The 23,249-nt window shown below is 40.2% G+C and overlaps 1 protein-coding gene across 5 annotated transcripts in view; it reads left to right on the plus strand.

Annotated features, from left to right (window-relative positions):
* The first annotated feature begins 1,282 nt into the window (after nucleotides 1-1,282).
* PEX5L (peroxisomal biogenesis factor 5 like) overlaps nucleotides 1,283-23,249 on the plus strand; it is a 190,469-nt gene continuing 168,502 nt past the window's right edge. For 3 of the 5 annotated variants that reach the window (XM_027876004.1, XM_027876006.1, XM_027876005.1), the window contains exons 1-2: nucleotides 1,283-1,381; nucleotides 3,183-3,254. In XM_027876004.1, coding sequence (XP_027731805.1) covers nucleotides 1,289-1,381; nucleotides 3,183-3,254 — 165 coding nt within the window. In that variant the 5' untranslated portion in view covers nucleotides 1,283-1,288. The remainder of the gene's footprint in view (nucleotides 1,382-3,182; nucleotides 3,255-23,249) is intronic. The other 2 variants (XM_027876002.1, XM_027876003.1) reach the window with 1 other exon arrangement.

The following is a 23,249-nucleotide window of genomic DNA, read 5'->3' on the forward strand; positions in this document are numbered from 1 at the left end:
GCTTGAAAGAGGATTATTGCTGCACTAGAATAAACAGTAAGTGAGAGAATGCCAATAGAGTGCAGAGCAGTGTTTACCTCCCCGGGCTGGAGGGGTGACTTCAGAAATGGGCTTGATTTCGGGAGCAAGAGCAGGAGTTTTATGACTCAAGGTCCATTTGCAAGAGGGGTTTGCTGCTGGCTATTGAACAAGGGCTTAAGAAAGAAGGGCTCGGGAAGATCGTCTTTTAGCACTTCAGGGATGCGGACAGATGCCTGTTCACTTTGAGTAACCACATGCCATAAAGTTAGGCTTGAATCAATCAGAGACCAAAATTATAGGGAAAAGTAGGCTGTGAGCAAGGAATAGGAGAGGAAGAGGAAGGGGGAGGGAGAGGGAGGAGACTAGTGAGGAGCGGGAGGGAGAAAGGGGGAGAGAGACAGAGGGAGAAACAAAGAGATAGAGAAAAACAAAGAAACAGAGAAAGAGGGAGCAAGAGAGAAGAAATGAAAGAAACAAAGAAACAAAGAAACAAAGAAAGAAAGGGAGGGAGAAAGGGAGGAAGGAAGGAAGGAAAGAGAGAAAAGAGAGAAAGAAGGAAGGAAAGAAGAAAAGAAGGAAGGAAGAAGGTGATGAAAAAGAAAGAAGAGGGAAACAGAGTTCAGGGTGAGGAAGGGAGATGAGAGACAGAGAAAGCAGAAGAAAGACAGGGAGAGAATGACAAAGAGAGCAGAGTCAAACAGAAAGATGCTTGAAAAAGAGGGAGAAAAAGAGATGGGGTGAGGAGAGGAGAGACACAGACAGAGAGACAGAGAAAGAAAGAGAGAGAGGTGGCAATCAGAAGTGGAGTTTTGGAGATTAGGGAAAGTATTACTTCTTTAATTTGTTCACAATAATAGCCCAGAACTCTAACTCCAAAGAGCCCAGAAAGTGTTGATAGAAAGAGGTTAAAAGCTTTGCTAATGGGAAAGGTTTTATTCCAGGGGACACAGAGTATAATTGAAGAATGGACTGAGTGGGAAAGGAAAAAAATAGTAAATAATAGATGAGCTTCAAAAGAAGCTTCAGCTAGGGACAGAGATACCCTGGAAGGAGAATCAGGAAAGGAAGCCATCAAGTTTTTGATTCCTTTTTGTGCTAGTGGCCTGCCCCCGTCCCCGATGACTACTTGCCCAGATTGGAGACTGTTTCAGGGATGCTTCAGTCCTTGATGCATGTTCTAAATGTCATCGCTGTGCCAGATTCGGGGTCCTATTGTGCCAAACCCTGGCAATGAAGCCACAGTTCGGTTGGTGCAAGGAATTCTGGGATGTCTGAAAGTGACATGAGTGGAAGGACTCACATCCCATCTCTCTTTAATGCCCTATTGTCCAGAAAACTGGCCCTGCAAGTCAGCTACTTGGTAGGTATACAGACAAATAATCCAAGAGGTGCTCTAAAACAATCTCTCCTTTAGATGGCCTGGGCGATTTACCTCCCAACACCCACTTAGACTGAGAGGGCAAAAGGGCAAAGTGATAGGAATTGGAATGGGTGGGAAGAAGCAGGTTGATGGAAGTCAATCAAGCTCTTTTCGATTTCCATCCAGCCTGAAATCTAACCTCAAATGAAAGCAAGAATAATCAGACAGAGAAACACCATGACCATCTGTTCTGTTCCATTCTAAATTCTTGAATAAATGAATGGAAGCCCAGGTTTTAGGTCTGCATCCATATACTTGGAGATTCTCTTTGCTAGAATAGGCACTATTGCCTGTCTCATTTATTCTGGTGGGGGGGGGAGGGTTGGGGATATGCAAAGTTGGGGTAGAAATGTTATTCGAGTGGTCAAAGACTTGGCATATGGGCAAATATTATCTCCACTAGTTTCTTAAAGATTTGTGACTTTTCAAATGACACCATGTACCCTCTAAGGACAGGTATATTCTAATTTATATCAGTTGGGAGTACAGAAAATTTGGGGTTTTTAAGTTTCTTAACTTTTATTGACAACTCAAAAGCCAATGTCATTTTAAAAAATAAACTTGGGATATGGGTGTCTATTTACTTATTTTTTTCTCCACTTTAGTGATCATCTAGTATGACAGGCATGGGCCTCAGGTATATTTGTCTTAGACTTTCTGACCCAAATTACAAAGAAACAATAAAGTTTAAATTGGGATTCAGGTGGAGTTCAGATAGGTGGGAGGTCAGGCTTCTTTTTCATAACTATGGCAAAAATGAAATGATCTCTAGTCTCTGTTTCCAAACTAAAACCTCCCAAGAATGTGTATATGGCTGCAAGTGATTGGGGGTGTGGTCACCAAGGTAAAAGAAGGGCCTGAGTATAATCAGGCTAGTTGGAGGGCTTTGCAATCTAGCCGATGATCTATTTGTTTCTCCTTTTAAAAAATGTCCTTAATATATAGAAGTGTTTCTTGCTCCATCTTGTGACTTATTTCAGACGGTTTCCCCGATGGTAATTTCATCTGGTCTATGTACAAGGAGAGAACAACTTTAATTTTGTCGTATGGGCAGTGTGACGTTTCCCCTTAATTCAGGATCATCCCAGTCTTAAACAACTATTTACACAATTTCAAGACTGAAAAAGAAGTGCTAGGGCCACAAGTGTCTCTAAGGCAGGGTTTCATAATCTGGGGTCTGTGAACTTGTTTTCTTAATATTTTGGTAGCTATATTTCAATATGATTGTTTTTCTTCGTAATCCTCTGTACTTTATTTGATGCATTTAAAAACATTATTCTGAGAAAGGGTCCATAGGCTACACCAGACTGCTAGATGGGTCTATGACATAAAAATCATTAAGAGCCTCTTCTATTAGTAATTGCTCATGTCTCTCTAAGTAATGCTCAAACTGACCAGGAACCATGAAAGTAACAAGGGCCCCAGAGAAGGGAGCTAAAGTTTGGTTAGAGGGCACAAAGAGGGGAGGGGGATAGCAAGAGAAGTCAACAAAAATGAAAACTGAGTTATTACCAACCAGCAGCTTAAGGAAACTAGAGGACCTTTGCTTACATACATACAAGATCTGCAGAAAGTGTAATGAATTATGACTAGCCAATACGGTGAAACAAAGGAATTCATTTTTTACTGTTGAATTTTAGCTGGGAGTTAGACCAGTTATTAATGGAAAGAGAATAGAGATCAATAATGCTTCAAAATTACCGAGCTACTGAAACGCTTTTTAAAATTATTCTTTCACAAGAAAAGTAAAGAAAAAGGATATGGAAAGCTAAGCAGTGATGAAGACATCGAAATAATTGTTGATCAAAACCAGGTAAGTGGATGTTTCCATCAGTTTCCTTTTGCTTGTTCTATATTCCTGAATGTTGACATCCCTGATAGAGACTGAGGTCCTTTTATCTGCAAGATCTATGGAGTGTTTCTGTGTCTGTGTCTATGTCTGTGTGTCTGTCTGTGTGTGTGTGTGTTAGAGTCCTCTGTCTATGACCTTCCTAGCAAGATGGGTTCTGAGACCATCTTTTGTTGGACTGACTGGGTCAATAACCACCTACAAAATGGTCGGTGGATGGATGCATTGCAAAACAGAAGCAAAATTGGGTAAGAGAAATTTTGAAGAGTCAGCTAATGAACTGAGCCTAAACATGGATGGTAACTGTGGAATGAATTAGATGAGAATGGAAAAGGGAAGCCTTCTATTGATACAGAATATTTTCTAGAGGATTAGATCATGGCCAAAGTCCTTTCCAGCTCTAAATCTATGCAACTACAATCCTATGATGATACATTGTACTCACAATTTTTCTTGCTTGATTCTCACAACAACCTTATGAGATAGGCAGGGCAGGTGCCATTCCTTTCTTTTCCTCTCCTCTCCTTTCCTCTCCTCTTTTCTTTTCTCTTCTTTTTTAGACCAGACCAGTGACTTCTTTGGCCTAGGGAACTTCTGTTAAGGAAAATCCCTCTACCAATGTAGATTGCCACCTGCTTTGCCTTAATGCATCTTTAGTATGGTACGTAACAAGGGAGACAAGGGATTATTCTATTAATCAGGACTCCAAATTCCCACCAGTAGCACTAGGAGTAGGACAACACATGCTCCCCCCTTAGAGATTGACCTGGGGGCTCTGAGAGATTAAGCCAGGATGTGTCAGAGGTGACACTTAACCCACCTAATCTTGCCTCTGAGGCCAGATTTATACCCACCACACACATAGCTCTCACGGAATGATATTTTCAAGATAATAAAACTGAGGTTTAGAGAGGGCCGTAGGGCCCTCTAGATTGGGCAACAGAATGCAGGTTTCTTGATTTTCATTCCAGTATGTTGCTTGAGATCACATATAGCAAATTAACTTTAAAAAAGCAAAGACAGACAGAGAAGGCTAAAAAATTATTGACAGTTTCTGCTCATTAAAGATCTTGTCAAATATTATAGCTGATTTTTGAAAGCAAAAAAGGTGAAAAACTGAGATGATTATGAAAAAAATTGCCTGCATGAACTTTCTTAGACAAAATGGTAAAACTGCTTAATAACACCATGAATTTAAAGATGAATTAGAGGCTCTTGGAAAGCTTTTTGGCTTCCCATCATTTGAAAAGACTCTAACTCTGATTTTATATGAGCACATAAAAGGTGAGCTGAAAACTGGCTAATGGCCCATAAACAATGACATGCTAAGTAATGAGAGGTGTCCAGCACAGGGCTGTGGGAATCGGCACCAGCCCAGTTTCTGACATCTTTGTTAAGGAAATTGGAGACGGGGCAAGCAGCAAATGCTTTTGAGGGGGAGGAGGCCCAGAAACTAGCACTGGTGCCAGCTCAAATGAACAGAGAGAAATGATCTGATGGGCCTACAAGAGGTCTTGTGGCTCAGGGTCGATACAGAGAACGCTCAAACCAGACAGGCACACTTAAGAGAAGGAGGCCAAGATGTCCTAATTCAAATGAGCCTGATGGGACCAATATAAAATGGGCCACCACATTGGGAGAAAGTATGGTGTGGTAGAAAGAGGGTGAATCTAGAATCAAGAGATCTGTGTTTGAATTTCGTGTTTGCCATTTATTATCCATTTGACTTTGACCAGGACTCTTAATCTCTCTGAACCTCAGTTAACTCATCTTTAAATTAAGGGATTTAAACTAGATGACCTCCCTTTAGAAACTTTAAATATCCACGATTGAAAGGAATGGGGAAGCAGGTAAAGTCAACTAGAAGATCCCAATGGGACCATCGTTGACAACTAAACTGTTGAGCAAACTGAGATGGTTTTCTGGAAAGACTGGTCGGGTCATGGGATCATAAACATGGAGCCAGAAGTCATCTAGTCCAACCTAATAATTTTACAGATGAGGAAACTGAGGCCTAGGGAACTAAAAAAACTTGCCTAAGTTGACTCAGTGACAGAGTTGGGATTCCAACCCAGGTCCTCTAACTCCAGCCCTCTATCCATTGCACTGTAGGAGGAACTGTGAAGTGTAAGGCCATCTTGGCATGGGCTTGTCAGCTAGCCTCATCTCGTAAAAGTGTCTCAGAGTCATCTTAGCAATTATTGTGTTCCCTGCCTTCTCCTACATACTCAGTTCTTCTGAGCCTACCTTCCCTTCTCCCCCAGCAGAATGATTCCTGAGTGCAGCAGGGGAGAAAATATGCATTTGGCTTGTGTTTCTGTCACCTACAGTCAAATTATCATTTTAATTAGTGAGGCAAGTGATGCTAGAGCTTGAGTACTAGGCTGGCCTATTAACTATCATTTTAATTATGCTTCAACAATGACTTAGAGGCATGTACTTTCCTCCTCCCATTGGTACTGATGGGAATTGGGGGCCCTGATTACTAGATTAGTCCCCAGAACTTTCCCTTTGGTTAAAAAAAAATGTTACGAATGCATTAGATACTCTATATATTTATGTCAGAGGCAGTTGGGAAGGTTGTGGTGGGACAAGGGAAGGATAATTACTTGTCTATAAAAAAATAACATAATCAAAGTATGTCTTTCTTTAAATTTTTCCCCCTACAATCATCAAGAAGGTGAGTTCTTAATTACTCTTGATTTTCTTTAGCATCTGGGGACACTGGAGCTCTACTTTCTTAAAGACTTGGTTTAACTAAACACCATGGTACAGAATCTAGAGAGATATTGTGAAGATTCCAGAAATGGGGAAACCAGGGTTATTTGTTTTCCTAAGGATGCCCTTCCCAGAGGCATCCCTCTGTAGCAAAATCTATGTGTTCTCTTATTGTGAGAGGGGCTGAAGAGGAGAGGAGTCTACTTTTTTGCTTCTTCAGAATCCCACACCTATGTCACTTCCTTCTTCTGGACCTCAGGGGGTGGAATAAGATTGATCCATGGTCCTGTCATTTAGGGCTTTCTCTCTGTGCTGTTGGGTCCATGCTTGGGAGATGACAGTTGGACACTACCTTTGCTCAGACCTTCGTGTTTGGACATGTTTAAAACCTTAGTCATGATGTACATGGTCTGGTTTTCATATATACTGTTAGCATGAGACAGCCTTTCCATGTCTGGGATATGTGTCTCACATTGAGGTTGTAAGAAAACCTTCTAGATTAAACAAAGACAAAGTTGATACACTGAGGTAAAATATTTGGGAACTCACTAATTAGTACTTGTGTGCCTGTGTGTGTTTAAAGACTTGGCCTGTGATTTCATCAGTGGAGGGAGCTTCCCTTGAATAAAAAAAAAAATCTCTTCACCAATGCAGATTGTCAACTCATCAGTAGCATGTCATCCTAGAGAGTAGTCTGGACCAAGTTAATGACTTGTCCAGGGTCACATAGTCAGTTTTATCAGAGGAAGGACTTAAACCTAAGTCTTCCTGACTCCAAGATTGACCTTCTGTCATATATATGCATTTTATATACATATATAGATATAGACATCAAAAGCATATAGAACTATGTTTTTCCTATATGTTTATATAGTGAAATTACCCTCTTATGTTACATGCATCTGTGAGCCAGGCAACAAGCATTTTTTAAGCACTTACTATGTGCCAGGTACTATGCCAAAAGCTCAAGACACAAAGAAAGACACCCCCTCCAAGATAGCCTCATCATCCCAAGAAGCATATGTTCTCAAGAGAGAACATGTAAATATCTAGGTATATACAAGCTAAATTCAGAATATGTGAAGGAAATCTGAGAGCGGAAGGCATGTGAAGATGAGAAAAGGATGGAAGAAGGGAGGAGTGGTAGGAAGAGAGAGGAAACAGAGAGAAAAAGAGAAATGGAGAGACAGAGAGAGATGAGAAAGATCCAAAGACAAGTGACAGAGAGATATGCGTTTTGTTTTTCCAAATGATATGTTTGCTTTATTAAATTTATATACCATAAAACGCAAACCATACTTCAGCTTGTCGCATTTTCACAGGCATCAGCATTCAGTCTGTTCTCCCATATTCATCTGGGAACAGCCTGGTGGAGTATGACCCTTCATTGACCACTCCCACAAGCCATGCCCATAGAAAACCCAGAGACATTAAATAAAATAATTGGAAATTGAGGCTGGGCAGAAGCACCCTGCTCTCGTTTTCTAAACAGCCATTCCAAAGCTCTCACTGCATAAAAATATGTAAGTTGTCAGAGCAAGAGGTTGCATTGGCATGACCCCTACTTCCTCGAAGACACTCAGATTTGCTGACTGAACAAAGTAATAACGGAAGTCAAAGCCGAGTCTTGTGTGGATTTTGCTCCCCTGAAAGCCTTGGCCCAGGCAAAAAAGGGCATGATTTTCCATCAACTCAACAAGCATTTATTAAGCACCTATTATATGTGAGGCACCATGTTAAGTGTTGAGCATACAAAGACAAAAATAAAAAGTTGCTGCCCTCAAGGAGTTTCCATTCTAGAGGGGAAGAGGCATACAAACAGGGAGATGTATATGTATATATGTATATGTGTGTGTGTATATATATATATATGCATGTGTGTGTATATGTGTGTGTGTGTGTGTGTATGTGTAGCTATGTAAAACTTCAGAAGAAAGGAAGCAGTCCATAATTGGGCTTCCTATAGGAAACAGCACATGAGCTGAGCTTTGATTCTGGCTTTTACTGGGTGGGAAAAATCATAGTAGAAATGTGTCAGACTGGCTTCGTGACAGCAGGGCTTAAGTCTATCCATGGCGAGATCGTCTCATCCCAATGTCACACAAATGTCCATGAAAAATTCCTGAGCACACTTTCCATGGGAACCAGTGGACTATGATGTCAGGAGCAGCATAATAGATAGCCAGCCTTATGAAAATAAATATTTTTCATCAGGAACTATGGCCAAATAAATGTTCGCACCGCAACCTGAGCGGTTTTTAAAACTGCAAACAGAATCCATGAATCAAAGGGGAAAGTGTTGAATTGAAATCATAAAGAATCCAAAGATGAGCTACGATGGCCTGACATCAAACAAATCAACTTTAAATATTGTCTTTCGGCTTGCTAGGGTAAATAGAACAAAAGTAATTTCCCATATCCATCTTGATTAGGGATGCAATGTTTATTTTTTCCTGATGACAGCCATTTTGTTTTAGATCTCAGCTTCTTCTGCACCAGGGAAGTCAAAGTAGTTGAGGGCCCTGGGCTCTGTGAAGATAAGCACATTTAGAAGAATGAAAGCAAAGCCCATACAGAATAAATTGGTCCTATTCAGTGGATAGTATTTCGATTTCTAGCTATCATAATTCAAAGCTTAAATACAGTCTGGTTCAATGTTATCAAGTCCCTACTGTATGCCAGGTACTGTGCTAGGTACAAGAAACACAAAAACAAAGATGAAAGAGTTTTTGCCCTCAAGAGTCTTACAGTCTATTGGAGGAAACAAAATGTACATGGATAGATAAATAAATAAATAACATGTGCAAAGTAATTGGGGGAGCATTAATGACTGGGGATCAGGAGAAGTAGGAGGTGGCAGCTGGCCTGAGCCTCAGAAAAAACCAGAGAGTGTAAGATATGGAGGTCATGGAGGAATGCATTCCAGGCATGGAAAAGGGGGTGATGTGGAGCCGATGCAACAGTACAGGGATGAGAGATAGAATCTTGACTTTGGAGAATAGTTAGAAGACTCATTTGGATGGACTACAAGGAAGCAATGTGGAGAACCATAGATGAATAATATAAATCTGGTAAGGTAGATGGGAGCCAGGCTGAATGAAAATTAAAATGCCAGCCTGAGGAGTCTGTATTCTTTTTAGAAGCCATAGGGAGCCAGTGAAACTTCTTGACCAAGAGAGTTGCACAGAAGAATTATGGAGAGACTTTGTGCTTTAGGAAAATCTTTTGGCAAATCATGAAGGATAGATTAAGATAAAGAGAGACTTGAGTCAAGGAGACAGAGTAAATGGTGATGAATTTGACCTAGGGTGGTGGTTATGTGAGTTACAAGAAGGAAGAGGACAAATGTCAGATGGGAATGACAAAATGTGGCCAGATTAGATTGGATAGATGGTCTGAATGGGAGCAAGAGAAAAGAGTTGAGAATGACACTGAGCCTAGAAATCTAGAGCACTGAAAAGATGGTGGTACCCTGACAGAAATAAGGAGGATGGGAGAATTGAATGTATTTTTAACTAAGATTGGCCAGGTTTCAAGTGAATTTATCATGGGTGAGAAATACATGAAGGAAATAACCAAACTTGTCTGCTTATGTGTGCGGGGGAGGGGGATATAATGAATAAGTGAGTGAATGAATGGATGGACAAATGAATGAAAAAATATTTTCTAGGCACTTTCTATGTGCCTATGAATATCATTAGATTTTAAAAATATACTACATGTTGTGCTGAATGGGATTGAATTCTTTTTATGATGTGACACGATGTGATGTTCAGAAGGATAGTAATGTTCCTAGTAGAGCACTATTAGGCAGAGAACGACTATGCATTCTTTATGTAAGTGAGAGGTGGTTCATGACAAAGGCAAAGAGGTGCCTTTTGCAAAATTTGTGTCTGTCATTCTCCCATTGGGCATCTTCATACACATCTGAAAACAGATCTGAAAAGGGGACTACATATATGGCAACCTACTCCCAAACACTCAAGCAAGCAATAGAATGTAAAAGCTAGAAGAGAATGGAGTTATCCAGTCCAATTCCCTCATTTTACAGAGGAAGAAACTGACCCCCAGAGAGGACAAAGGCTCATCCATGCAAAAATTGGCAGGGCCAGGAATAAATAGAATCTGAGGTTCTTGTGCCAAATCCAATACTCATTTATTCAACCATTTCACCTGTGGAATTCTGAAACATCTATTTTACATATAGAAAACACTGAGATGGTGGGTGGTATATTTAGTCTGGGTGCACAATGGCTAGCACACTTTACTGTAGACAAGGAACACAAGAGGAAATTGAGTGAATGATAACTACTTACTTTATCTCTTAATGTGTCACAACCCTCCCCCCCCACTTTGCACAATCTTTTCTTACTAGTTTGCTCAGATATGTCTATCTCCCTAGCTATTAGTGACTTTCTTCTCAATATTAAATTGTGTGTATGTATGTATATATATATATAGTATAAATGTATATACATGGGTATATACACACAAACATATATACATATATATGTATGTGTGTATATACCATATACTTGTGTGTGTATATGTGTGTCCCTGAGAGTAGGGATTATTTCATTCATCGTATTTGTATCCCTAAGCACTTAACATAGTACCTCCTGGCACATAGTAGGTACTTCCATTTAAATAAAAGTACTTCCATTAAAATGACCACATGCCATTTACCTTATTATAAGATACATACAAACTGTGAGTAGCAGGAATAAATCAGAAAGTTAGCAGTGGCTCTTGTCCTGGGCCAAGTAGATATCAAACCAGGACCAAGAAGCATTTTTGAAAGGATTGGATTTATCATGTACTATAAGCTCTGGATAGTCATGGGTACTCTTTTACATTTTTTTTATTTTCAATTTATGGGATAAAACAAGCATTTCCATAACATAATATAATAAAAAAAAGATTGCACTTGAAACTTAAAATCTATTATGTCCATACTCTTGGTATTTGAGATACTTTTGTCAGCACTAGCACATGAAGATGTGACTTGGTTAGAACAAGAAGCTAGAACCAGGTACTGAGGCTCCAAACTGTAGAAGTGGTCATCCGAGAGTAGGAAAATGTGGAAGCCACCGTTGATGTGTGTGCCGAAACATCATGTGTGTTCGCACAATTCATGATTTCTCCTCTCTATCACTGTTTCCCTTGTGGTTTCCCGTTTGGCATTTGAAGGATATGGCTGGAAGAAAGGATATAAGCCAACTTAAAAATAGAAAAATAAGGGAAATAGATTGATTCAGTAAACAGATAAAATGATAGGCAGATAGATACACACACATAGATATTTATTTATTTTGCCAGCACTTTTCAAGTGTGAAAAGACACAAGGGATCTCCTCCTCCTCCTCCTTCCCTTTTCCTTCTCTTTCTCTTTCTTCTCTTTCTCCTCCTTTTCCTCCTCTTCCTCCTCTTTCTCCTTCTTCTTTTTCTTCCCAAACAACTGATTTCTATCTTAACCTCATGTGTACTAAAAGGGATGATGATAACATGGGGAATATTATTGTTATCTTATTTAGTAATGTCTGGCCAGGGTTTTGTTTTGCTTTTGTTTTTCTTTCTTTCTTTCTTGTTTGTTTAATTATTACTATAGCAACATGCTGGCTTACCTAAGAACTGTAGCCCAGATCTTGTTCTCTCTGTCTCATTGTCTCTTTGTCTTTGATGTAAAGTTACTACATAAAAGATGAGAACCAGATTTTGACATTGCACTCTCCTGATAGATTCCTGAATGCCACATATGGTGGGCTTATGCGTGAGCAGCAGAGATGGGGCTAAGGAACAGCCAGGGAAAGTTACAAAGAGGCAGTTTAAGACCCAATGTCCAAATAAACTTCCTGGTCATTGGATCTAGCCAAAACTAGAATGGGCTGCCTTGGAAGGAGGTGGCTTCCCCTCACTGGAGGTCTTCAAGCGAAGGCTGGATGACCATCTCTGTAGTATGCTGTAGGGAATTTGAGTTGGAAGGAACCTTAGAGTCCTACCCCTCATTTTTTTAAGATGAGAAAAATATATCTGAGAGAGGCTGACCAGCTTAAAGTCAAATAGATAGTGAAGGACACAGGCAAGATTTGAATCCAGATCCTCCAGCTCCAAATCTCATGCTTCATCCACCAAACCTTACTAATATGATCATATATTTAAGGTTGAACAGCACCCAAAAGGGTATCTAGCTTAATCCTGTCATTTTAGAGATAAAAAAGGGTTTGGTGGCTTGCTTGGAGTGACAGTAAATATCAGAGGCAAGACTTAAACTCAGCACTTTGGACCGAATGACCACTGGAGTCCTTTCTACCTGTGAGATCCAATGAGCCAGAGATTCTTCTCTGTTCTACTTTAGGCATGTTACTTGGGGACCCCTCTATTTCACTGGGCGATGGCCCCTGCATCTTCTTATGTCTGCCTAATCAGTATCTCCTTGAACAGAAATTGATTGGGAGAAAAGGAGTCCCATTAAAATAAGATTCTGCAGTCCTCTGCTGTAGAGGAGAGTAAAGCTTTTCAGGAGGGGTCCCTGTATCTGAGATGAGCCAAACTATAAACAAAGGTGAAACATCATGGTCTGATCAAGCCTGATGTGTGTGTGTGTGTTTGTGTGTGTGTGTGTGTGTGTTTCCTACTAATGAATGTTGTATGAGGAAAGAAACAGCTTTATATGAGGTTAGCTGAAAGAAAAATAACTGGGTGTCCACTCTATTTCTTTACTCCTCAGTGTTTCTTATTTGTGCCTGGATAGACAGGCAAACTCTGTGTTCCTAACAAATTAGAACAAACAGCCACAATGCTGCACAGAGAACACATTTCAGACTTTGTCTAGAGACAAAGTGGTTGGGAGATGTATCTTTTGACATTGCCATGCCTTCTTGTTTGCTGGGGCTGATTCTAAAAGCGTGGCCTGGTTCTAGAAAAATAGAGAAACACCAGTATTAAACTGATATTTACTACCTACTGGAACATTTTTCAGAACCAATCAGGAGGTCATACAACTCCCAGGGTTAAAGAGTGTAGAGCAGGAAACTTAGAGAATATGACTGTCTTCTGGAAGCATGCTGCGACGTTGAGATATAATTACAAGAGCCCTGGACTAGAAGTCAGAATAACCATGCTCTTTTTGGTGAGTTCCCACTCACTGGCCACGTGCTCTTGGGCCAGTCACTCAATCTCTTCAAGCCTTTGTTGTTGTTGAGTCATTTTAATCACGTCTGACCCCATTTGAGGATTTCTTGGCAAAGATACTGGAGTAGTTTGCCATTTCCTTCTCCAGCTCATTTTACTGATGAGGAAACTGAGGCAAGCAGAGTTAAGTGACTTGCCCAGGGTCACAGAGCTAGTAAGTCTCTGAGGCTGGATTTGAATTGCAAGCCTTAGTTTCCTCTTCAAGTAAAATGGGAATGATGATGGCAATAATGTGACTAGCTCACAGGACTGCTGTGGGGATGAAGGGAAATAATGCACATGAAAGGACTTTGGATCAATCAGTAGGCATTTATTAAGTTCCTACTATTTACTGGGCATGATGCCATGCCTCAGGAATACAAAGACAAAGAATGAAACAATCCCTACTCACAAACCCCTCTGAAATGTTATATAAATTTCAGGCATTATCATAATGATCCTTCCCCTCAACATCATCATAATTGAGAATTACTGTGGTCTAGGGGTTAGAAGGGCTGTCTCACAGGCTAAAAGACCTGAGTTCAACTTCATGCTGTCACACAGACTGTCTTCATGCCCCTCGAAAAGCCCATTAACCTCTAAATTCCCTTGGCAACCCTCTAACACTTTAAGTCACAAAAAAGGTGGCAGCCTGTATTGGTAGAGGCTATTTCCCCACCAGGAGTGCCCTACAACAATGAAAATACAGCTCAGAACCCCCGAAACTTACCATCAGTATGACAGTGTATCTCTCTCAGTACTCAGTACTCTATGCTAGTAGGTTTCAAGCTTTTTGGTCCTAGGAGCCCTTTACACGCTTAAAAATTATCAAAGACCCTCCCTCCCAAAGAGCTTTCATTTGTGTGAGTTGTATCTATATTTACCATATTAAAATTTTAAATGTCTTAGCGTTATTATGAAAATAATTTTGACCTCCTAAGACTCCCCTGGGATCCCCATGGGTTCCTAGATCACCCCCTGAAGCAACTCTTTAAGAATATAGTTGCAGAGGGGCAGCTAGGTGGCACAGTGGATAAAGCACTGGCCCTGAAGTCAGGAGGACCTGAGTTCAAATCTGGCCTCAGACCATACACTTGATCCTTACTAGCTGTGTGACCCTGGGCAAGTCACTTAACCCCAATTGCCTTAAAAAAAAAAGAATATAGTTGCAGAGAAAGCAACAAACTGCACTGATACAGGTAGTTTCCTCACCAGGGATTCTCCTATACCAGTGAAATAACAGGTGAATTCACCACGCCTGCTGGGGGATCTGCCTGTCCCAAGGCTCTCCCCACTCCAATCCATCCCCCATTCAGCCACCAAAAGGATTTTCCTAAAGCATAGGTCTAACTATGTCACTCCCCTACTCAATAAACTCCAGTGGCTCCCTATTGCCTCCAGGATCAAATACAAAATGCTCTGGTTGGCATTCAAAGCCTTTCATAACCCAACCCCATCCTACCTTTCCAGTCCTTTTACACCTCACTCCCTGACACATACTTTTCTATCCAATAACACTGGCCTTCTGCCTCTTCCACCTACATGACACTCCATCTTGGAGCTCTCAACGTTTTCTCCAGCTGTCCCCCATGTTTGTAATGTTATCCCTTCTCCACTCCAGCTATTGACCTCCTTGGCTTCTTTCAAGCCCAACTAAAATCCCACCTTCTACAGGAAGCCCTTCCTGATTCCATTTAATTCTAGTGTCTTCCCTTTTTTAATTATTCCTATTTATCCTGCTTATACCTCATTTGTACATATTTGTTTGTTGTCTCTCCCATTAGATCATGAGCTCCTTGAGGATAGGGACTGTCTTTTGCCTTTTTGTATCCCCAGCACTTAGTACAGTGCCTGGCATATAGTAGGTGCTTAATAAATGTTCATTAAATAACTATCATCGCGGCACACATGGCCTTCTGTTAACACTTATGCCATATGCCAATTTTTCTCCCCTTTGAATTTCTCCACAAACACAAGCTAGTTCTTCAAAAGTAAAGAATAAAAGAACCAGTTACATATTAGAGAAGGAATGCAGCCCAATGAAAAAAGAGCATTTAGATTTAGAATCAGAGGTCCCGGGTTGAAATCTCAGCTCCCCTACTTACTACTTGTGTGACCTTGGGTAAGTCATTTGACCTTTATGATTATACTCTCAATAAAATGAGAAAGCTTGACTATCTGATTCCTTAAGACACTGGATTATTAATCTAGGGTTGAAAGGAGCTAGAAGCCAACTAGTCTGGCCCCTTTATTTTACACAGGAGGAACCCAAGGCCCAGAACGGTTTACGTGACTTGCCCATCACCAGGCCAATTGAAGTCAGAGATAGGACCCAGGTCCTATGAGTCCAGAGCCAGTGATCTTTCCATATAATCCCTAATCAATTCCTTTAATCTCTAAGTCCATGATCCTTCCAGATCTGAATCCTATGAAGTCCTTAGCTATGCCCATGGCCACAGTTAAAATGAAACAACCAGGGCTTTATTTAGAAGATGCAAAAATTCAAAATAATGATTTCAAAAGATCTTGCAACTTTCAAAATTATACATTTAGATTTCAACAGTGTTTTCACTCCTTCAATTGCCTAGATATAAGTTAGCAAGCATAATAATACTAGGATGCTACCGGATACTTTTTTGTATTCACCACCACCCCAGCAGCACAACAGGTGAACTGCTCCTGAGCCTGTCCCTACCATCACCCTGCTCAAGCAGCAGCCTCCTGGTGCCTTAAGGTCTGTGTTCCCATAGAAGTTTAGTTGGTGTTGGGGGTTTCCCCATGTGGCTAATTTAGAGATGTGTCTAGTGCTAGTCACCGCAGGCACTAAAATTGCTACATCTCAGGCGCAGCTAGATGGCACAGCGGATAGAGCACCGGCCCTGAAGTCAGGAGGACCAGAGATCAAATCTGGCCTCAGACCAAACACTTGACACTTGCTACCTGTGTGACCCTGGGCAAGTCATTTAACCCCAATTGCCTAAAAAAAAAAATAAATTAAATTAAATTAAATTGCTACATCTCCGGTTATCATACCTTCTCCTCCTCCCCCATTTACCAAGCACATATGTGTACAAGGGGAATTGAACCAGTCACCACAACAGAACAGCTGGGGCTTTCTCAATACAGATGTATCAGGGAAGACTGTCTCCTCTGATTGGGAATTTGGTCATGAAATCAGGTTAAGCCTTTGGTTGTTTTGGCAGATGGGAGAGAACCCGTGTGCATTCAATGAACAGAGAATAGGTTCGTGCCTGATAGGAGAACAGCTTTCATCATTGCAGATAAATATTCTTTGAGCACCCAACCTGTTCTATTCAGAGCATGTTTGGCACTGGGGGTGTTTCTGCAGTCTCTGAATCTCTCCAACCTTCTTCACAATGATTAGTACAATGGAAAATGCCAGCTCTTTTACGAAGTCTTCCCTGGTTTTCTATCACCACCCCCACTAGCAACAGATGTGTTTTTGCCTTCCTCTCTGATCTCTTCTACCCCCAATTCACCATAGACTTTGTTTAGCACTCTTTTTGGAAACATTCTGTCTTGTGCTATAATTATTTGTAACTTTCCAAGACTGCAAGCTCTTTGAGGACAGGGAACATGCCTTATTCTTGTACCCTATACAACACTTAACACCCTGCATAGCACATGGGCAGCTAGGTAGCATAGTAGATAGAGTGCTGGACACAGAGTCAGGAAAACCTTGAGTTTAGATCCTCCCTCACCTGGGCAAATCACAATCTCTTTCAGCCTCAGCTTCTTCATCTGTAAAATGGGGATAATAGTAGCATCTACCTTACAGAATTATTGGGAAGGACAAATTTGTAAATTCTTTGTGAATCTTCAAGTGCTGTGCAAATACTAGCTATTATTATTATATATGTTCAATAAATATCTTTTGAGTTAAATTGAAAAGCAATTCTTTTTTTTTCAAGTTGGCCTTAGCACCCTCCAGTACAGGATCTGGTTCTAAGATTAAGATAGGAAGAATTAGAGGAAGAAGAACAATGATAATAATGATATCTTGTGTAGAATGTAATCCCCTTGAGGACAGGAATGGTTTTATTTTTGTCTGTATCTCCAGCACCTAAGACAGTTCCTGACACATAGTTGGCATTGAAAAGTGCTTGTTGATTGATTGACCAATGTAATAGTTTATGGTTTGCAAAGTGTTTTCAGATTTCACATCCTCACAACAACTCCATCAGGCAGGAATGGCAGATAGAATTGCCCCATTTTACATATGAAAAAAACAAGGCTTACAGGGGTGAAATAACTTGCCCAGGGTCACAAAACTAGTAAGTAATAAAGCTGAGGCCTCATCCCAAGTCTTCTGACTCCTATCACGTCTAGCCAACTTCCATAGAGATTTTTTTATTGTCCAAGAGATAGCAGGTGGCTGTCATACATTCCCCTGCCTAGTAAGATGGAGAGAGAACAGGGGAGAATTGAGAGGAGGAGAGTTAAGTTGACAGTAAGAGAGTGAATGATTCTCTTATTTCTAATTCTTCCTGCCTCTCCTTCCTTCTCATTTCTCCGATCAGAATTCCTATTCCCAGAGGCTGAACTCAGCTGGGAAGTTGTCTATGGCAGTGGAAATTAAGACATGAATGATCAGTGAAGAAGGATGAAAAGAGAAAGAAGTAAAAAGGAGAAAGAAAAAAGGGGAGAAAGAAGAAAAGAGAGAAAAGAGGAAGAAAGAAGAAAGGAAGGATATCAGAAAGAAAAGAAGGAATGCTAGATATCATAGACTTAAATGAGAGTGTGCTGGAACCAGCTCCAACCAGAGAAAGCTGATTGTTAAATTTTCAATACGAGCATTTACACCTCAGAAATAGGAAAGTGCTACATGTGGGAACTTGACTTGTTGATTGTCTAGACTTAAGAAAGTGTCAGTAATGCAGATTAAGCTTAAAAGTGTCTGCGTACATTGTTTTTTCAGAAGAGTTGTTGCCATCCATTTACAAGCACACCCATGGAAGCCCTTTAGAGCATAGGGGAGAGATAATTAACTTGAAGGAATTGGTGGAATGTAGGAGGAAGACATTTTTCACGAGGGACCTCCAGGTGATCTTTCCCTTCCACTAGGCTGTTGAAAATGTCCTCCTGCTCTCCCTAATTGATCGGGAAATAAAACTTATGGAATAAGCATGGCTTATATGCTGTAAGCTTGCCTTCCTCACCTCTACAGATGGCTCTTTAACATTTGAGATCCAGTAAAATCAGAATCATCTCTAGGAGAGAAAGCACTCACACCATAAGTATTGGAAACACTAAGAAAGGTCTCTGACATTTTTCATTCATTGATTGCAATATAAAGGAAGAGTGGAAGAGAATGATTGGAGAAAATAGTTAAGGTAAAATCATTTTCCAGATGATTGCGGCCGGGTAGGGGGAGCTTTAATGTGATACAAAAAAAATCTAGAAATGTGCTTAATACCTAGCATAAAATAGGAATAAAAACAAACCCCAAAATAAAATGACATGTGTTGACATACTGAATGTAAAAATGATGAACAATGTAAAAATAATAGTCAAGAATAGTAATCCTGAAACATAATTTCTTCCATTTGGAAGATGAATATGGGAGGGGGATATGTTATTGAGATTTAATTTTGGTTTAATCTAAGTACTCTGAGGAATTTTTAAGAGGACTTATATGCACATTATACTTTAAAATAAGATCTTTCATACCATTTATCTGGGCTCATTTTATCCTCACACTGGTCATTTATCATTCTAGCTAGAATATCTACATTAGAGTGTACATTTCAAAACAGGATCTTTCTTTTTGCTTGTGTGCTTCCTCTCTTTCTTTTTTCTTCTTTTATTCCTTTATTTTCTTCATTCTTTTTTTCTTTCCTTCATTTCTTTCTTCAGTCTTTCTCTTCTTACTTTTCTCCTTCCTTCCTTCTTTTTTCTTTTCCTCTTCTTTCCCTTTCATCCTTCTTTTCCTTCTTTCTTTTCTCTCTCTCTCTCTCTCTCTCCCTCCCTCACTCCCTCCCCCCCTCCTTTTTTTCCTCTCTTTTTTCTATCATAAATTTTTTTGAGGTTATCATATGCTAGGCTTCCAAATTTTTTGCAAAAAGGAAAAAGGTATAACAAATATTGCAACAAACCATCTCCTCCCACCCAGAATGTGGCAGGATTTAGGTATGGTGGATTTCAGCTATGGACTTTGGCACCCTTTGCTGGACACAAGAGAAGGAGTGAGTTTGTGTACTATAACTATATAACTGGTCTGGAATTCAGCATCCAGCTACCTTCTCTATCCACTTGAAAGTGGCTACCTTCCAATTAATCTTAAAGGACCCTACAGTAGAGAAACTCCCTAATGAGGGACTGGCACAAAGTTTCTCTGCAACAGTTCTTTGGAAGAAAAAGACAGTATCTAGGGGAACTTTTGTATTAATTTTAGCTTCCTTGTACATCCAAAAGTAAGCAAATAGAAACGAAGGGCTCAAATTAGAACATAAATTATTTTCTGGCTTTGATCATCACAATGAAAGAGATTAGAGGCCACCTGTTTCTTCTCAACTTTCTGCCATTGCAACCAAAGGTTTGAATATAGATATCTCACATTTTATAGCATTTTATAGTTCACAGAGCATTTTTCTTCACAACAAACTTGTGAAGTAGGTAGAGTATCATTATCCCCATTTTATAGATGACAAAACTGGAGATCAGAGAGATTAAGCCCTAGCATTCTAGAGGTAGAAAAAAGCATAAAGATTATCTAATCCAATACCATCATTTTTATCGAGGAGGAAACTGAGGCTCAGAAATGTTACTTACATAAGATCTACTAGTAAGAAACAGAGCCAATGACTAATACGGAAAAGTTTTATATGATCACATATGTATAACCTATATCTGATTGCTTACTGTCTCAGTGAGGAGGGAAAGAAAGAGGGAGGGACAGAATTTGGAACTCAAAACTTTTTTAAAAACCACAAATATTAAAATTGTTTTAACATGTAATTGGGAGGGAAGAATAAAATATATTGAATTTGAAGAAACAGAGCCAAAATTTGAACTCAGGTCTTCTGGGTCTCATTTTCTTGCACCCTTTCAGTACCACATCTGTATTTTTGTTTCTTTTCCCAATTTTGTTATCACCATTTATTAAGCATTGACTGTGTGCCAGGCACTGAGCTGAGCTTGTCGTGCTATATATGCCTTCCCTGTTCAGTACGATACACAAATCTGATTTTGGAGGAGGAATGGGGACATGATGGTAGTTCACCCTGCATCCTAACACTGCATACACAAGTCTGACAGAATCACAGGCTGGTCAAGCCTGTAGTCCTTGTTTATGGTCATTGCTTTTCTTGCCAAAAAAAAAAAAAAGAAAGCTCTTCTCAATTTTAGGAGGTCTCTCTACCATTGTTGAGGTGGGGGTTGAGAGGGATAGATACCAGAGAAGGAAGGTGCCACCTCCTCTTCGTATCAGATGATCTAGGGGGAACAAACAATCACTCATAATCATTCATCCTAATTGTTATTTCTCTTTCTGCCATTGTTTACCCTCACTTCTTTGGCCAAATTATCTCATTTCCGAAATTTGTGAATGAGAGATTTGTCTAGGGGGGGATGGAGGGAGAAAGTACCACCATCTCTGCTTTGTGCTGGGTGAGCTGCTTAGATGGGACAATTATTCATCACAGCTTTCCCTAACAAAGCAATCTCATTTGTATAATCTGTGAACATCTGGCTCATTGCCATTAACTGCACAACCAAGGGTAGAGGTAGTTTTCCTTCTTTTATGGCATAGGGGCAGTAGTGGTTCCTTCTCTTTGCTCTTGCCTTCAGGCCTTAATCTCTTAGTGTGCCAAAAGAGAGTATGACACACTGGTCTTTTGTGAATGATGTGAGAGGGTTCTGAGGTATGGAATAGTCTCAGATCAGTGGCAGACATGCATTTGGGATCAATGTGACAGGCTAGTCCAGGACAAAACATGCATTGCAAATGAAAGACTGAATGGAGCAGTAGACAGGAAAGTTGACTTAGGGGATGCTTTCATAAATCTACATCCAGTAGCTTGTAGTATAAGGAAAATTGTTTCAAAATATTCTCATATTAGACAGCCCCATACCCTGATTTTTCAAATATTTTAGTTATTGGAAAACCCAGAAATGTAAGGTGACTTCTATGTGCTCATTGAATCAGAATATAGTCTATGTTCTGAAATGAGTGTCTCATTTTTATTTGCTGATGATTAATTATCCAATTTAGTCCATTTCAATGCAGATATTTCCACAGGTAGATTCCTTTTATTTCCTATGGGCCAAATTGATATTCATGGAATCATAGACTTACAGCTACTGGGGACCTTAGAGATCCCTAAGTCCAACCCCCACATTTTACAGGTGAGGAACTGAAGCCCAGAGATAGTAAGTGATGTACTCAGAATCACACAGCTAATAGGATTTAAGCCTGAGTTTTCTTGACTCCCAAGTCCAACATTTTATGCACTATACCATGAGGCCTCTCTTGAACAGCCAATTCAATAAGCATTTAAAAAGTGAACATTTTGTTGGAAGCACTGTACTAGGTATTGGAGGAAATGAAAACAACAATATTCTGGAGAGACACAGCATGTAAGTGAATAAGACCTCTTAGAAATTACAAAAATGTCCATGAAAGCTGATTTGATTTCATGCGTCACTATACAAGGCATCCATTTCTTACCTCAGTGGATATTTATTGGGAGCTTTTTGAGACTTCAAGACAAGGCTAGCTCAGTGTTCTGTAGGGTTAACTTTGTAGGGAGGGGAGATAGGCATATCAGGGTGAGTGTGGTGGGGGGAAGCTGGCAGATAAAAGCAGCAGCAGCATTCTAGACAAAATAGGCAGATGTGCCACCTTCAGGTAACTAAAATGCATGGCCTCAGAGTCTTCTGGTCATCAGGGAGGAATGTGCTCCATCAGCAGATCATTGGATCACATATGGATTTAGACCTGGAAAGGACCTCAGAAATCATCTTGGCCAACCCATCTATTTTACTGATGAGGAAACTGAGGTAATATTATGTCATGGAATTAGCACTAGAGTTTGAGAATGAGAGATAACAGCCACGACTGTTCAACATTGGCACTAATGTCCTTAATATTTGAAAAGAATCAGAGAAAGGCCTCCTATTCAGATGGTGGATATTCCAGGAGGTATGGAAGAGAATCCCAGAGGATAGAAGAGGGAGGTATACAGGAGCTGGAATGGCATCAGCAATGAAATTATGATCTATTGAAATAAGACATAAAGTCACCTGATTTCAAATGTGGCACAAATGCCAAGCTTCAAAAATGGGCTAAAATTTTGCTGCACAACACATTAATCAAAGACTCAGATGAAGGCATAATGAGCATTTCTGTCAAATTATCAGCTGACACAAAGCTGGGAGGGATGACTAGAACACTAGACAATAGTCAGGAGCCGAAAGACCTTGGCAGGCTACGGCATCATGCTGAATCTTATGAGATGAAATTTAATAGGAACAAATTTAAATATTTACACTTGGGCTCAAAGAATCAACTTCATAAGGACAAGATGGTAGATGAACTGTTAGGCAGTGGAGTGTATCAAAAGAATCTTGATGTTATAATGGGCTACAAGCTCAACATAAGTCAACAGTGTAAACTGGCAACCAAAAAGCCAATGTGATCTTTGGTTGTGGTGAAAGGTCTAGAAAAGGAGTTGAAAGTCCCACTGTAACCCTTTCCTGGCCAAACCACATCTAGAGTGTCATGCCCAGTTCTGGATGCTTGCAATAATACATTGATAAAACTAGAGAGGATCTAGAGGAGAGAAACTAGAAAGATGATGGCTCTCAATTCCAGACCGTATAAGAAGCAGATGAAGTATCGAGGGATGTTTAGTGGGGAGAAGAGACTCAAGAGGGGCATGACAGGTCTTTTCAGGGATTTGGGAGACTGTTGTGTAGAACAGGATTTATTGTGTTGTGCTTGGCCCCAGATGGTAGATCTAAGGGTAGTGGATGGAAATTAAAGAGTCAAACTTAGTCTGGATGTTAGGAGAAACTTCCTAATAATGAGAGCTGTCCCCAAGTGGGATGA

Source organism: Vombatus ursinus, unplaced genomic scaffold (genome assembly GCF_900497805.2).
Source record: "Vombatus ursinus unplaced genomic scaffold, bare-nosed wombat genome assembly UNPS02014810.1, whole genome shotgun sequence".
Taxonomy (NCBI): domain Eukaryota; kingdom Metazoa; phylum Chordata; class Mammalia; order Diprotodontia; family Vombatidae; genus Vombatus; species Vombatus ursinus.